Raw genomic sequence first — 17,785 nt, forward strand, 5'->3', positions numbered from 1 at the left:
ATTACAGAGTCTCTCAGGTCTGTGCTGAGGAGACTGGAATTCAGGAGTGTAAGGGAAGAATTGAGGTACTGTTGTCACCCCCGAAAGGAGCTAGTTGGGGGGGGGGGGGGGCTGTCGCCATGGCAATGCATGTGACTGCGAGTGGATCAAGAGGGGAGGGAGGGGACTAACATAGGATGGGGGGGTGTGTGGCTGGGTTGCCCTGACAACGCTCCAGCTTCTCCTGTATGTTCCTGTCAGCATGAGTGTCAAAGTCCCCTCCACCCCCACCCTTCACCAGCAGACTCTGAATGAGGGAATTAGCAGTGGCTCAGCTCTGGTCTATTTATAGCAGAGCTGACAGAGCTTCTGTGTGCATGCGTGCGTGTGCGTGCGTGTGCATGCGTGTGCGTGCATGTGTGCATGTGCCCAAGGGACATGGACCTGAGGCCTCCCCAGCGTCGTATGCTTGCTGGGCCACACTGTCCCCTGTCCTTCAGCGCGCGCTGCACCACCTGCCTCCTTGTCTCTCTCATCCCTCTCTTTCTACATGTGAGGGTCTTTCTCATTCTTATTCCTGAAAGCCGCATTATTATTATAATCATTACTACAAGGATCCTTAGCTAAGGCTTTTATCCAAGGCAGCATGGATTTTTATCCATTTGTACAGCCGAGTGTTTCATTCTGTGGGAGCCACTCTACTTCCGTACCAATCTAGGGTCTAACATTATATCCCCATTTGAGGTTTGAGCTTCTTTGAAATTCTTGGTCAATGTTTAAGCAGCATGTGATCCACAGCCCATTTGATGACAGGTGTAATGAGCCTCACTGCCCTTTTTTAGCTTCTCTGGCAAATTTTAAGTTCATGGTATAGTAATGTGAGCAGGTTGGATGGCATCGGCTCCATCGGCGTTGTGGGCCTCCATGTTTGTGCCGTCAGCTTTTTGACCCTCCACGTTGGTGAGGTCAACTCTGTGGCCCTCCATGTTGGTGAGGTCAACTCTGTGGCCCTCCACGTTGGTGAGATCAACTCTGTGGCCCTCCACGTTGGTGAGATCAACTCTGTGGCCCTCCATGTTGGTGAGGTCAACTCTGTGGCCCTCCACGTTGGTGAGATCAACTCTGTGGCCCTCCACGTTGGTGAGGTCAACTCTGTGGGCCTCCACGTTGGTGAGATCAACTCTGTGGCCCTCCACGTTGGTGAGATCAACTCTGTGGCCCTCCACGTTGGCATGGTTGTCTCTTTGGACATCTACGTTGGCAGTTTCAGCTCCATGACCCTCCACGCTGGCCCTTTCAGCTCCATGACCCTCCACGCTGGCCCTTTCAGCTCCATGACCCTCCACGCTGGTGCTGTCAGCTCTGTCACCCTCCACGTTGATACTGTTGGCTCCATGGCCCTCCATGTTGGTGCTGTCGGCTCCATGGCCGTCCACATAGCCACTTTTGTCTTCGTGGCCCTTTATGTTGGCGCTTTTGGCTTTGTGACCCTCCACGTTATCGTCCAACTGCAGCACATCAATGATAGGAAACACACCGCCTTTTATCACTTTGGGAGCAATTAGTGCATTTAGTCAGCCCAGATTCATTTACTTTGTTGCAATAATTATGGTCGTGATTCAAACAAGAGCATAAGGGTGAATGAAACCATCATTTCTGCTCATGTACAAACACATTCTGCACTTTTTTGCTGGGCTTTAGTGAGAAGACAAACGAAGAAACGTTGAAACCATATTGTTTAATATGAGACGACTAGGGGGGATTTTCGTGTTAGAGGCACCCCCCCCCCCCCACACCCCCCCCCCACACACACACACACGCACACACACACACACACGCACACACACACACTTCCTCACTATAAACTGGTCCCTTCCTTTTAATTCTTTCTTCTATATACCCCACTTTCCACACCGAATTTCCTTGTCATTTCTCTTTTTATCATCCCTCACTCTTGTCCCCTTTCTCTGGTGTCTCTCTCTCAGGAACACCTTCCCTCTCATTTTTTCCATTCTCTCTCTCTCTCTCTCTCTGACTTTCTCTCCCTCTCTCCGTGCTCAAAAGGCTGTCTCTTCAATGCGGCCTGTAGCTGAGGCGGCTTGTGGTTGTGAATGCAAATCAGGCCTCCCTTCCTCTCCCCCCGCTCCCCCGCCGGGCCAGCCGCACTGAGCAACCCCAGAGATCAGAAGGGGGGTGGGGGGGGGGGGGGCAGAGAGAGGTAAGCAAGTGAAGGAACTGCAATACTGCAGGGAAAGTTGTTGGAATTTGTTTATCTTTACCTGTAGGTGAGATTATATCAGAGTATGTCTATTAGATAGAAAAGGGGTTCGGTTTACACTAACATGGACGGTAATACAGAGTACCTTGGTTTAGATTAACATAGACTGTAATGTGGAGTACCTGGGTTTATACCAGTAATATATAATAATAATATACTAGCTGTACAGAAAATGGGTGGATGGATGGACGGATGAATGGATGTAATGTGCCTCCCATTTACACAGCTGGTAGTTTGAATCCATTCTGTGTGTGGAAGCTGAATATTGTATTTATTTCCAGTATCTTCCCACATTCCAAAACATATGCGGTTAAGTTCATTGGTGTCTCTAAATTGCCCACAGTATGTGAACAGCGTGTGTGTGTGAGACCATGTAGGTGACTGATGGGCATCCTGGTCAGGGTGTACTCCAGCTTTGTGCCCTCTGCTACCTGGAATAGTAATAACTATAGTGTAATATAGTGATGCCCCTAGGCTTGTCTCAGAGGGGCTTTAGCCCCCTAAAATGTTCTTTATCCTCCACACCTGAAATAAATGTACAGTAGGCCTAAATTACTTGAAATAGGGTGTCCTTATTCATTTTCATTAAAATCTGTTCCTTTATTAAAGCCCCCCTTTTCATAATTCTCTAGTGAAGCTCCTTGTTTAACACATACTTTTTAATGCATTACAGTTGTTGATTTAGCAGTAGCATGGCAAGCTGAAAGCAGTTTTGTCATTAAAAAGCTGTTTGTGAACCAGAGCGACCCATGAAGTTTCTCCCGTCCCGCTCAGCATCTGGAGCTGTTGCAGCAGAGACTGTCACTGAACGGACTGTGGATGTGACGCCGCTTAATTCAGCAAAACAGTCTTTTGATTTTTATTTTTTTATTTTACTGAGCCAGTTAAAAAATATCCCCACTGGAAAAGCCATTTCCAGTAAAACTGTCTAGGGATCACAGCACTCTTTATCAAACTTATCGGACACCTGTCCAGCGTGCCCCACACTGCAAATGTGCTGCATGTCTGCTGGATCTTTCTTCTTGATTCAGAATAATACCTCTGAAGCATCCACATGCACGTGCGCTTTTGGTTACACTCTCTGTCGAAGACAACCGTGATAACAAGCTTTTTTGACTTTTATGTGGCCAGTAATGGGAGTAGCTGGCGTCCGTGCACGCATTCGTGTAATGTCGCGTATCGGTACACTTTGACAATGGCACTGGGACGTCTCGCCGCAAGACGCCCTGTTTTAATTGAAGATATACTTAACAGTTGGCTTTTTTTCGCTTGACTGATTTTGCATTAAGCTACGTTTAATGTCGGTTTTGAATAGAGTGTTAGCATTGCTCACAGTTTTCATTTAAATCAGTTCAATAATTACACCCATCTATCTACCTTCCAACTGCCTATCCAGTTCAAGGCTGCAATAGATATACACAAATATAAATATAAATTACACACGCGCACACACACACAAATTACTGCTAAAACACATTTAGGGTTTACTTTGGGACTGGGGATAATTACCATTTCCTGTTTACCTATATTAATCCAGCACTACTGCAGATATATTCTCAGTTTTGTTTTATTGTCACCCTACAGTGAACAGTGCTCTCCATCCAGCTTTCTCACTGCGGTGGGAAAAGGAGTGAGACAAATAAACAGGACTCTCCCAGCCCACGGAATCCTTGGCTCAGCTCGGTGGCAGACGCAACGTTATTTACATGTCATTCTGAGCACATATCCATCTTGACTGGTTAAGATGCAGTTTTGACTTTGGATTCATCTAAACTCATTAACATGTAGTTCTGGGCTTAGATTCATGCAGAATCGGGAACACAGAGAGGCTTGACTTTACGTGTCCACAGGTTGACTGCATGCTTAATATGCATGACTTTAGGTCTAGTCATGATTGGATGATTAATAAATGCGAATTGGAGGCCTAAACCAAGGTCACTTTGATCTCTGTGCATACATGCCTAGAACGGTAAGTACTGCAGTTCACAGAAGTGCTCAGTGGTGCCCCACAGCACAAAGTTCAGGGTTCAAAGGTCATCAAAAAGCTGTGGCAGGAAGAGCATTGATCATTTGCTACCTGAGATGAGGCCTCCATCCTTTTTATTTCCAGGTTTCTCTGCTAATCCTGTTCTTATTGTGAGGAATGTGAAGGGTTACCTACTCTTAGCAACCTGGCGGGCATGCCCCCTCAGATTCGCAGGCCGCCTAGGCACGACTTCCGGGAAAATGCTTTGTATATCTCCAAATTCTAGCATCTTGGGCTCGCCGAGGAAGGCGCAGATTTAAGGCGTAATCTAGGTGATTAAAAGACACATTTTTTGCCTTTTAATAGGATTAAGCGATGCTTTCTGTAAGACTGAGAGAAAATATTGTCCCCCAAAATGAGGTAGATTACATGCTAAACCGCTAAGATTAGCACTGCTTCTGTTATAAAAGACCAGGGGAATCACGTTGGTGGGAGGGGGGGGGGGAGGGGGGTAAGGGGGGGGGGGGGGCAGATGGATATCATTTAGATTTGCATGCACACGGTGCTGCATCTGTCAGCAATGCAGTGTTAATGGTAACCTGGTTTGAAAAAAATGCCAGTTTAAGGTTGTAAAAATATTGTTCTAACCTTTCCTCTCTACTTGTTTTCCTCTAATCAGATGAATCTGCCTCTTTATTTCTATCTCTGTCATTATAGGCAACCCGTAGTATCACACAGCCCCCCCCCCCCCCCCACTCTCCCCCTGTCTCTCTCGCTCCCCTTGACAGTGGAGCTTGTCAGCATATCAACAGCAGAATGGAGTCCACTTTGTGATAGATACAAAGTATAGAGCCAAAGGCTGGAGATGGAGAGCTCTACTTCATTCGTCCAATTAGATTCATAGTTCCTCCAGTTTCAGTGCTGTTGATGTAGAGGATTTCTCCTAATGACTAAATTGCGCCCTGTTACAGAAATCTAAGAAAATGCCCCATGTGTGAGTATAATGGCAGTGATTCTGCTCAGACCGATCAAGTGTGAGTCTGCCCTATGCCAGACAAGTATTCCAAAGCGAATAGCACTTATCTTTCACTCATTCTTTTGCTTTCAATTTTTCACTTCCTCACACATTCCTTCGCTCACTTCTCTCCCTCACTGTCTCCCTCATTCACTTCCTCACTTCCTCCTCTCATTCATGAATTCTGTTTTCCATACGTTCACTCCCGCGCACTCTGATTTATTCAGTTCGACCCATTACTCCTCCGGTCTCTCACTCCCTGATCCATTCATTCTCTCACTCCCTGATCCATTCAGTCTCGCACGCAGGCATCATATTGGTTCGCTTAATGTTCAGTTCAGTTCAATAACTCTCCATTGGTGCCGTTATAATTAACAGCATCGCCAGAATGAGTCCAGTATCATGGAAACACGCATCAACTGGCCCCATATTGATTGCAATTAATTAAGTAATGAAGTGAAATGGAATCCTAAATAAATTAATGACTGCAATAACAGCAAAACACCACTCTCTCCTTCATTTAAATTCTGATTCTGAGGCTTTATTGTTGCCTTGACAAGATGAATTTTATGTTTGCCAGAGCAATTTATTTTCATATAGATTGACTTCAGAACATTCTTTGCATGTTTTGACAGGACTCTGCAAACTAAACTATACATTTATAGATATATATGTTTGTGTCTTTTCTTCACCTACTTTAATGTGTTCCTTCCCATAGTCTTGCTCTGGTCGGAAAGCTCAGTGGGTTGCATTGGCGCCTCACACCTGTCAGTTATTGTTTCTGATTCCACCTCTGTACTGTATGTGTAGATTTTCTCCCATTGTCCAAAGACAAGCAGTTAGGCTCATTGCCATCTCTGAATCATACTTGAATATATATGTATGTGCCCCATGAAAGACTCCATCGTGGGAGCCTAGTACGCTGTGCGGTCTGAGGTAGGCTCCAGGCCTCCCAGGACTGTGACTGGAATAAGTGGTCAGAAGATGGATGGATATATTACTTCCTCTGTTACCCAATCAAATTCGAAATGAACTTTATTGACGGGACAGCTGTCAGTTCTAGTGTACTAAACGATGATGTATGGAAACAGACACAAAGGGTAAAAACAAAAGCCGGAAGCATTGAATAACAACCACAACAGAAGAACACGTTTTTTTTTTTTTTCTCTGTAGTACTTCCCCTCCCTCTCGCCTTCCATCCTTCTCTCTAATTGTTTTTTGTTTTCCGTCACACACTTTCCCTCAGGATGTGGTCGTAAAATACACACTGATTAGTTAATATGGCCGTCCACTCTTCCTCAACCAGCAGGGCAGGGAGTGCGTAAATGCGGAGATCCCCGATCGGGCTCTGTACTGACTAACACATCAGCTAGAAAACGAATGCATGATACTCGCTCTCACATCACAGCCTTGTTAACTGCACTGCAGGCCTGTGTCATTTCCTCCTGTGCTCATTCGCCCTTGCCCTCTGAATGATCCTGTCACTCACTGACACACAAAGACTCACCCACGTACCTGCATTTACGCACCTGCTCTCCCGCACACTGTGATGCACACAGGCAGAATCCATTTACTCTCGCATACCCTTGCCCTCTGGCTCACTTGTGCACGCTCTGCTCGCATTCACTCTGTGAGGTGGTGCACTTTGGGTGCTTTTCCATTGCACCAGGTTCCACACTTTTGGTACTAAAAATTCAGTACTTTCCTTTTTCCACTGATTTCTGGTCAGTTAACAATGCCAACAGTACCAGTACCGACACCAGCTGCTACTTTGGGGCATGTTTATTGTCAAATGGCTACGCAAATAACCTGCCTTGCAAAAACAAAAAACATCTTCCACCCTGAAATAGTGCAGCTACAGTACAATCTCAGACAACAACGACAAGCGAAGTAAAAAAATAAGTAATAATAATGAATGCATAGACAAATGAAGATACCCAAGCTTTAATTGTGGTCTGGTCAGAAGAACCCGGAGAAGGTCTGGATGGCATGACAAGAAATAAAACAGTATTTGTTGTAACAAACTTAGCCTGCAGGCTATTGGAAAATTTTCAAATACCATGATGTGATTTTCATTGCAGTAAATATTAGGATATTTATAAAGGGAAAAGTACATTTCTCACAAACCCATCTAGGAATGATTTAAATAGCAAGGATGAAAATGATTATGATTGGCTTGGGGAGTTGATGCAGAGTTCATGCAAAAATGTTTTGTGTTTGATTTTTGTTTTGCACATATTACAGAATCTTGAAGAGTTAATCATTAAAATTGCAAGCTTTCCAAGTTTTGTTTCCTATAACAGATTTTACTGTTTTAGTGAAATGTAACCCCACTCTATGATGTCTGGACACTATGAAAAAGCCTGATCTCAGCCCATCTGACTGTCACGGTCCTTCGGATGTAAGAATTGCGCGTGCATAACATGCAGTGTTGATATTAATATCGCACTTCACCAACTTTGTGATATACTATAGGCATTTTTTAAATTCAGTGCAAAATACCCTGCCTCGCATTGTAATTATGTCATTCAGAGCCAGTACCAGTCCTTACGCCAGTGGAATACCATGCCACGAGAAGTACTGTACTTTTGTTCCAAAAGTACGAAGCCTGGTGTCCCTTTGAGGTCGATGGCATGAGAACGTGAGCCACGTGGGGACATTTTGACATTTGGCTAATATCACACAGTCGTCATGCAAATATGGGTGGGGCAAATCCTTGAAATGAGCAGTTATAATCACAAAAAACTTATTTTCATTTGCTTTTATACATTTCCAAAACGATTTTTTTTTTACCTGTCCAGTCAGAAACACTGTCACTGGCTTTGTCACCACTGTCCCAGAAACATCCGCAAGCTCATGACACACCGTGTCATAGCACGGTTATTCTGGGCCTGAAGGACGAGATGGGCCAGATGTTAATAGCACAGAAGGGCGTCTCGATGTTACTGTGGCATGTTGCGGGGAGGGGTGGCCATGTCTGCCGTGGTGTGTGTCTCGTGTGCCCTGGACTGGCAGAACAGCTGCGTTTGGTGTTGCCATTTTGCCAGGCCGACGTTCCGTTTTCACCTGGGTGCCGCTTCCTCCATGGCTTCCTGCAGAAAACTGGCCTTTAGACAGAAACCCCAAATGCTCCACCTTCAGGAAACTGCTGAGAATGACCCAATGTCCCGAAAGGGGCATACAGTGAAAAGCGGCTTCTGCAGGTACCACAAGAAAGGCAAGGCCCCGCAAGGGCTACATGTGAACGTATCCCAACAACATTGAGCATGATCAAAGCTTTTGACACCATAAAAGGACTGGATCTGGTTTACTGAGTGCACTTGCCGTCATGGGGCCCACTTCTCCATGTCCGCCTGTCACGGAGCCTGTGCATCAGAAGGTCTGTTTCAGAAAGCTTTGCTGCTGTTTCCAATGCCTTCTTCATCACAGCCGACTCATGCTACATTTTCTCCTGGAGGGGAGGGGGGGCGATTAACCTCTGGAGTAGGGGGGATCTGCACTGGTGATCTGCAGTTCTGGATGTCACATCAATTACATGATTATATGGTGAACAGGAGTGGGGGGGGGGCATCCTAATTCTTAAGTGGACCCTGCTAGTCCCTCAGTCTCTGGGTGTCAGTGCAGCCACCCCAATGTTCCTCATGTGTACCCTGTCTGCAGAGTGCTCCAGTAGGCGAGGTCTTGCTGGGGCTTCACCTTCAGTCTAGCCCCCACAGCGAATTAGTTGAGGGTGGGGGGGGTGGGAGTGTTGCATGGTGGCTTGAGCTCCCACACCAGATTGGACACTGGGAGAAATTCTATTTTTTCGATTCCACAAGATCTGATTCCTGACCCAAATATTTCAGTTGGTGACACGTTAATAAAATCTTGCCCTTGGTAAGACTGTGTATGAAAGCTTTGGAGAGCACTGTCATTTTGTTTTGTTTCACTGCTGCAGTGGTGAAATGTACACCAAGCACACCCTGCTCCAACAATTAAATGTTTAATGCTGTTCTGTATTATCGTCATTACAGGTGTCTGATTTTAACATTCAGTTGTACATGTTTGTGTGGAAAAACACATTTCTGGGGATGGTGTAGATGGGGATGTCTTTCTTTGGCGTGTGTGTTTTTTTTTTTGTTTTTTTTTTGAGGGGGTGGGGGGGAGAAAGATTTCACTTTGTTTCAGCTCCTCAGTGATTTTTCCCACTGTCCCCTGGAGACGGGGGAAAAAAAAACATTTAAAAGAGGCACAAAGACTACAAGTGACTAGGACTTCTTGGGGTAGAGAGAATAAGTCGCCACGTCTTAGATTGTTGGTCTAATCCTGCTAAGCTGTTTCTTCTTTCTGTTTTTCCTGTGCTGCGTCTGTGTCTGTAAATGCCTTTTTTGTTTTCTTTTTGAGAGTTTTGTCCTCTTTTTAACTGACAGAGATGACCTCTTGCTGAAATGTCTTTTTTCTTCTTCTTCTTTTCTTTTTTGATTTTTTTTTGCCACAGTAAATCTTTTTGAATTTTCTCTTTTCTCTTTTTCCTCCCTTTTTTTTCTTAACCCCTAGGTCCGCTCACAAAAAAACACGATGAGTCTTCGATGAACAGGCCCAGGGATGAAGGTATTTTTGTTGCATGTTTTTCCTTTTTTCTTGTTTTTTTAAAATTCTTTTTTTGGGGATAAGAACAGAAAAATAAAACATACAGCAACATGCTGATCAAGCTTTTATAGATATATATATATGTATATATGCATAAATGTGTCTATGTGTGTGCATATGCCAAGTAATTACCTGTAATTAGACCTAGTAGCTAAAATTAGCCAGCTAGTCTTTTAAATAAGTCTTATATCCCCTTTTTCTTGAAAAAATGCTTCACAGATACATTTTTCTTTGGAGCACAAACAGAATAACATGCTTTCTTATGGGTTTTTATGTTGGAGGGGAGGGGCATTCCATTACACCTAACAACGAGACGTGATTTGACTCATACACATACAAGCATACAGAAATAAACATGATCAATGTCTGCCATAACAATGTCATACCCGAACAATGACACACCGACGAACAGGCAGCATACAAAGATCCTGTAATATGATCAAAACTTGAAAAAAATGGATATCAGTGTTTGATTTCCAATGGATTTGGAGACTGTCATTACACAGAGAAGCACCCAAATCAACCACAAGATTTTCTTAGTAGCTAATGTTTCATGACGTGAGGCCAGAAGTGTACTCAAAAAACATGAACTGTAGCTTTGAGTATCCCGTTTGCCATCATGTATGAAGCTGTGGTGTCTGAGAGAGGCAGCCTCCCGGTGTGGGTGTCTCAGAGGAGTGTGTTCTTCTGACAGCGATGCCCCCCCCCCCCCCCCCCAACATGCATCCTGTTGACCCAGCGCTAAACCGTGGGAGATGAGCAAACTCGGTCTGTCATATGTTAAGCGGATAAGAAGGGAACTCAGTATACGGCGACCTGCCGGCATTTTGGCAGTGGTGGTCTACAGACGGTAAAGTACCATTGGTCAGAGTTGGGCAAAGGCCTTTTAAACCAAAACTTTCTGCTGTCTTTGCAGATTAGAGGCAAATATGTAGGGCTTCATACAGGCACTGCAGATATTCACCTGTTTATTTCTCACACACAGCCTGATGGGATTTCTCATGGATTTTTGCAAAAACGGCAGTAGCCCAGTTATGCAATCTCTGCAGAGACCTCTCTCACTATGTCACTTCCTGCCCAAAAGCTAACAGTTGCTGCCCCATGGCTAGAATGATTGGTCCTCCGTGCTGTCATTCATTTAAAGTCACTGGGGTCCAGGGGCCCGGAGGGCTATATTTCTGTTAGTGTTTTTTCATTATTATTGTTGTTTTTTAACTAAACTCTTCTTTTAGGTGGTTAGCTCAACTACTACTTGTAAATGATGCACTCGTTTCTTCACTGCATTAAAATCTCATTTTATGAATGATAGAAAATGATATAGAAACCATCTGAAGCTGTTATTTGAAACCTATGTTGTTTGAGTGTTTTCTTTTCCTTTGGGGGAATGTAGTGATATAAATAGTACTGATAATTAACTATCAATTGGGCCAATTCAGCCTAAGGAATGGGCCCAAATGAGAAGCATCAATCTCACGGCCCTTCAGGAACGGAATCTCAAACCCCTTATTATGATCATTTGAAAAATCGCGGGAATAGCTTATAGCCATGGCAATCCTTTCTGAAACCTATTCGGACCTTTCTGGAAGCGGGAACTTGGAAATACTCTCGCACGGCTAAGTGCCATCTGTGCCAGGATGCTGCTCGATCGCTGCAGTGCATGTGCCATGTTGCTGTAATTGCTTCGGCGTGAGCGAAAGGGTTTTAAGTGCTTATTCATCACCCTGGCAACACCACCTGTTTTGAATCTCTCGTTTTTTCCAATTCGTACGACACACCTCAAGGAATGGTTGACAAAATGAGTGTAGCTGATTTCATTGAAGAGTAACTAGTACCATGCAATAGTGCCTGGCCAGCCGCGGAAATCCCTGGTCACTCTCATTATAGCGTGAATAACAACCTTCCACCCACCCCCACAGCACTTTGTGAACTTTCCCAGCCTGATGTTCACCTGCCTCTTGACTGTAAGATGTCTAGTGATAACTGGGGGTGCAGCCCACTGACCCTGCCATATCTCGAAATCAGAAACGCATGAGGCTGGATTATGGCGAATCTGTATGGTGATGTTTTGTAAAGAAATATACAGAAAAGAGGCGACCAGTTATTGTAGGATGACCGCTGGAGGACGGTCGATAATATGAACACTCGAGCAAACTATGCCGATTGTTTCTCCAATGCACCTATCAATTCCACTGTATATTTAACCAATCAAATTTTCTAGTTTATCGTACAGTACATATTTTGAGGCCATGTCAACTATGAGGGGGAAGCGATGTGTTTGTTTCCTCAACGTAATGCAGTCAGCGGCGGGATTGTTAACATCTGATAAACCAATAAAGACCAGATCTGCCCTCCTCTTCCAGGAGGCTACGGCACGTAATGTTAGGGATGGTAGTAAATTTCACAATGTAAAGGACTGAGAGGTCACTTTGCTAAGATTCCCCCCAGTATGGAGCATCTGGCATGTTCAGGGACTTTGGGCGCTTTTGAGCTCCTAGATCGATTGCAGGTCAGAATGAAAACATACTACACAGACATAAATACACATGTATGTACATGTTTATTGTGTTAGCATTAGCATATTTACTCAGTACATTTTCAATAATCTTTCCTATGCCTTTTTTGGCTTAATTTCTTGAGAAGTGTGGGTGTTTATATTGTGCTTATTTTTAAACTGCTACTCCTGTGTTTGCTGGTGAAAAGAGGAGGAAAAAAACGTTTTGGTCTTTTTTCTGATACCGTCGTTGAACCTGTTACAGAGACGTGGGTGAGAGTTTTCTCTCATTTTTACTTTTCCCACAATCCTCAGCATTAATTGCGTCCACCCCTTCCCACGTCTCTTGGCCGGGGCACTGTGTGTGAACGAGCAGGCCTACTCTTCTTAGGTGGGATGGCTGACGGTAAATGTAGTTCTACTCCAAAACTATGCCCTGGTTCTCCATAACTAATTCCATCCTACCTGGCACCTGAAACGCAGTTTCATTTGAGCATAACCACAGAATAGAATCACAGAATAGAAAAATAAATAGTGGAGCATTCTGCTTGTTTAAGCAAGGACAAAAATACCTAGACTCATAAAAATCCCCTCAAGGACACTGCTTTTAAGGGCAAGGTCAGCAATCAGAGCAAGCACAGACAGAATGGATGGATACTCCTGTGAGATTCTGCAGTAATAGGAGGTCTGCGATGTCCATTATACAGGGCTTGTGTAAGCCTGGTGTGCTCCCAGTCAGCCCAGTCAAACCTCAGGCAAGCTGACTAGGTCCAGTTTGGTCCCTATAAGTACTAGTCAATCCAGCCCCTCCTGAGTCAGTCTGAAAAAATACTGATGAATTTATCCCAGTTAACATTCAATCTGACTTAATCCATTTCGGTCCAAGTCATTGCTTGTTAATCTAGCTGAATACCAGTCAGTTTAGATTAGCATTTCAGAGACAGAATTCACCAATATACCCCCTGCCTTCTAAATTATTTTTATTGTATTTGTAAATTAATTTATATTTAGAAAGGTAGTTACAACACATTAAAAACTTTTTAATTGCAAAGAGCAAACACATTTTAAAATATAATTAACAATTCAGTTGTTTTTTCTAACCTTGCTCAACTTTGCGATTGTTAATAGTTGGCCCGACAGCTCGATAAACAGACTCCCTCCCTGTCTGTAGCATCACACACTCAATTGCATACCTACCAATTATACAGCATTACAGTGCGTCATAATCAGCAAGCCAGAGCAAATGTTAATTTATCCCAAGTTATTACTGCCCACACTGCATACTGTAGTAGTTTCCGTGTTTGTTTTCTTTTTGTGAAATGGGCTCATCTGTATTAGTAACGTTAAAACAGTTATGGCCTGACATGTGCCACTTCTCTGAGCTGTCTTAGCATTGGAGGATTGCTCCTCCTCTTCTATTGCCCCTCTCCTTCTGCCCTTGGGGAGTAGGAACAGTGTGCACCGAAACCCCGGAGGCAAACTCATCATCTTCCCTGCTCTGAGAAGCCTCTCGGCTCAGCCAAGCACACGGGCCGATCGCGGGGGTAGCGCACGTCCGGATTGAGCGCCGCTCCTCACTGCAAGCCCCCAGGGGACATGAGACCGTGCTGACGTCGGAGGATTTAGCTTTCATCTGCTCCCCCAACGGGAATCCCCCTCCCCTGGCGTTCTCTCTGTAACAGTTCCTCTCAGCTCCACTGTCCTCTGAGGGGCTTCTCCAGCAGAGCAGTGAAACTTGGAGGATGGCGATAAGAGTCAAAAGCAGAGCTGCACTAGTGACTAAAAAGTTGAGAACAGAGATGCAGAGCCAACTACTGAGTGGAAAGCAGAAATATTCTCCGAAGTGAATAGTCAACAAGCCTAAAAGCCAAAAACAGAGGAAACACACAGACCTAAATATAAAAAGTGAAAAATAGTCAGAAACACAGATACAGTACTAAGTATTGTCAAAAACAAATATTCTTTGAACTGAAAAACCGAAAACACATATTTTTCAAACCCGAGACAAAACAAAAAAGAGATAAAATACTAAGTAAAAGAACTGAAAACAAGGTATTTGAAGGGGGAAAAAAGAAAAATATGAACAAAGCTTTGGTACAAAATGAAATATATATATATATATATGAAACAGAAATGTCCACGCAGCAAACTCTGTTGGCAAACTTTCCTGAACTTTCTAACCCAGTCTTGTCGCTGAAAGCCAATCTGGGTCATGGAATGGTCTGTGTGATTTCTACAGCAATGTCACCGAGGACGAGACGATGAGCACCAGACCTTCCCTCTGAGTAGAACACAACTACAGCGGATAGATAGATAGATAGATAGATAGATAGATAGATAGATAGATAGATAGATAGATACGCAGACAGACAGACAGACGCGCATTCATGTTTGCAAGTAATGAACCCTGTTCTAGAAGTTTCTAGAAGAGTTTCAAACTGAAGCAAATACTTAAAGTGGACAGGGTAGTACAGTTTCTCACAAGGGGTTATATCTCCAGGGCTGCCGGCTTACATTCCGGCCCTGCTCTGTGTGTGAGGATATTGTCTTCTCCTCCGTGTTTGTGAGAGTTTTCACCCCCAGTCCAAAAACAGACCATCCAGGGAAACTAGCAGCTATGAATTTCTCTGAATGTTAGGGTACAGGAGATTGTTTACTATGGGCTGTACATCTTGATAGATGAATCCAGGAGCCCACTGGCCTGAGAAGAAATTCTTTGGAAAATAGACTTTAAATGGTCGTTTCCAGAGACTACAGAAAATAGCTGACACATCATACTTTGCAATTGAAGTGAAATACATTTTAACGCTCTACTGATGAACAATGTAACTGTAAGAGCTAACAAAATTTCTCAGGTCCCAGAAATAATTTTCTCCATTATTCAGAGGACAGAACAGCTAAATAATAACCAGCTAGTTACATTTGTGCATGGATGGCACCTAAAATTTGATTTTATCTTCATCAAAGTCATAATACTAAAGACTGGATTATTTAGCAAACAATGCACAAGATATTTCATAGCACCGTCTCTTCATTGTATGTAAACTTCAGTCATAATGACCAGAGTATAGTCAAGTGTTCCAGGTGTGGGATTGACCTGAGTTTGATATATAAATAAATAAAAATGTACAGAAAATGTTCTTTGCCTGCTCTTCACAACAGAATCTCCAAAGAAGGGTTATTGAGTTCTTGAGTTACAAAAAGATGTCTATAGAATTGGGTCACCATCGATCCTCAGTCGAGCAGATAGGTAGTGAGTAAGAAAAAAACACCAAAGACCACCTAGATACCCCACAACAATACCAGAGCAGTGTTCCATGGGCAAATGAGATAAAAATGGAACTTTCTCGTGAATTGGCACAGGGCTAGAGTACCAGACCCTCATCCTAGCTTTGGAGGAGAGTGGAAAGACTTCAGTGGTGTGGGTCTGGTTTGCTATCTCAGTGCCTGGGCAACTTGCAGTTATTCAGAGTGCAGGTGAAGGAATTCCTACAGGCAAAGGTACCTCTCTGATCTAAAGGAATCAACAACAAAGTGTTTCCAACAAAAGAAATTCTGAACTTTCTGAGAACAAGACCTGTATGAGTCCAGAACTTAATACCATTCTACAGCTCAGCAGGTTAGGGGTCTCTGCCCGTGTTCAGAGTAATGAAATCACCATTGGGCCCTTGAGCAAGACCCTTAAACTTAACTGCTCCAGTGGTGCTGCATGTTGGCTGACCCTACTCTCTGATCCTCACTTCTGCGTCACGTTGGACAAAAGTGTCTGCTAAATGAATAAATGTAAATCCCTTTGAAATTCGTTGGGGTGATCTGAAGCAGGCCATTCAAGCAAGACATCCCAAAAATATTCATGAACGGAAACCATTTTCCATATAGAAATTGGCTAAAATTCCTGCTAACCACTGTACAGGACTTATCAGCGGCTACAGGAAGAAGTTATTGCCAATAAGGAAGATTCCACTAATTGCTAAATAAAACCATGGCCATTTGTTCAATAAAGATATGGTAAACTGTTGTGTGTTATTTGTTAAATTAGAGAGTGCTTATTTATAAGTATGACTTAGATGAGGATCAGATATCATTGTAGGGACCATTCATGCAGAAATAAAGAAACGTCTTCTCACAGTTGTGACTACAACACAATGCACACTGCTGATTAATTTTAGAACACATAACATTTTTTTTCCACATATTTATCCACCTTTTCATGAGAGTTAATCATTATGTCAGTGTAATTTGCTGTTGGTTTATGCTTACAGTCAGGATTGCTGACAAGACTCTTCTTTCACACGAAACTGACTCTTGGGGGGGGGGGGGGGGGGGGGGGGGGGGGTAGTGCCTGTCGAGTCAGGGACGGGGGTTTTATAAGATACTCGTTAGCAGTTTACTTGGTGGCATTGTCACTCATTGGAAGCCCACCACTTCCTTTTCTGTAAGGGAAAGGAATCATTTTCAAAATAAAAGTCCCAAGTTTAAAAAAGTGTCCTTGTCGAGGAAGACAGACCACTTACTGTGCTTGTGAGGAGTACAGGATCTTATAGCCAGGTTCATCATAAGGCCTAATTAATTAGGGTCCTGCTGGGAGGGCACTGGTAAAGAGATGTGTTGGGCTGAGGGTGGGCCGGTGCCTCAGCAACACAAATATTGTTGGTACCAGAAGTGGGTGCGATTAAAAAGAGGAGAAGCAGCCTGTAAGTGTGTCTACGTGTGCAGGTGTTTATTTGTATATATGGGAAAAAAACTTTATGAAAGATGGTGAAAAGTAGAGATTTCGGAGGGAACCAGTAAACAAACAACAACAAAAAAAAGTGCCACAGAATTTTGTTTACTGGCTTTTGTCTGTTTTCTTCAGTTTTGTTCAAATTGAGGAAGAATCTTTGGTTTTAAACAAGAGTGTACTCCTTTGTGTGTGGGTGAGCATGTACTTGTGGGTGCCTGAGTATGTGTGCCTGAGGACTGTTTTTGTGGGGGTGTGTGTACTGAGCATGTGAGTGTATTTGTATTTATATTGAGTATTGAAGGCTAACTTGTGTTTATTGAATGTGTGAATGTACACGTGTGTGTATTCAGTTTGTGAGTGCACACTCATGTGAGTTTGTGTATTGAGTGTGTATGGAGTGTGCACTTGTCTCTTGCCCATCACTCTGTTTAATTGCCCCTATTTAAATGTATGGAGTCATCTGCTCTAACTGTGCTATTTTTGCTCGGTGAGAAGCCAAAACGGTGGGGGTGGGGGGCTGTATGAGTGTAACGACGGCAAGGAGATGAAAGAGAGGAAGAAGGGAGAAGACTGAAGTGCTGAGAGAAGCGGGAGGAATCAGATGAGGGAGAGGACAGGAAAAGGGGGGGAAGCAATTATAATGAGGCCAAGTGGAAGATGAAATAATTGTGACCTATGGAATCTTAAAGGAGCACCAGCCACTG

At 43.7% G+C, this 17,785-nt stretch overlaps 1 protein-coding gene across 1 annotated transcript in view; it reads left to right on the forward strand.

The window, feature by feature from the left end:
- The window catches only part of nlgn2a (neuroligin 2a), a 95,824-nt gene that overhangs the window by 31,276 nt on the left and 46,763 nt on the right, over window positions 1–17,785 (forward strand). Inside the window, 1 exon segment of the mRNA XM_049027649.1 lies at window positions 9,775–9,828. Within this exon segment, the coding sequence (XP_048883606.1) occupies window positions 9,775–9,828 (54 nt within the window).

The sequence above is a fragment of the Brienomyrus brachyistius genome, chromosome 10 (genome assembly GCF_023856365.1).
Source record: "Brienomyrus brachyistius isolate T26 chromosome 10, BBRACH_0.4, whole genome shotgun sequence".
NCBI lineage: Eukaryota > Metazoa > Chordata > Actinopteri > Osteoglossiformes > Mormyridae > Brienomyrus > Brienomyrus brachyistius.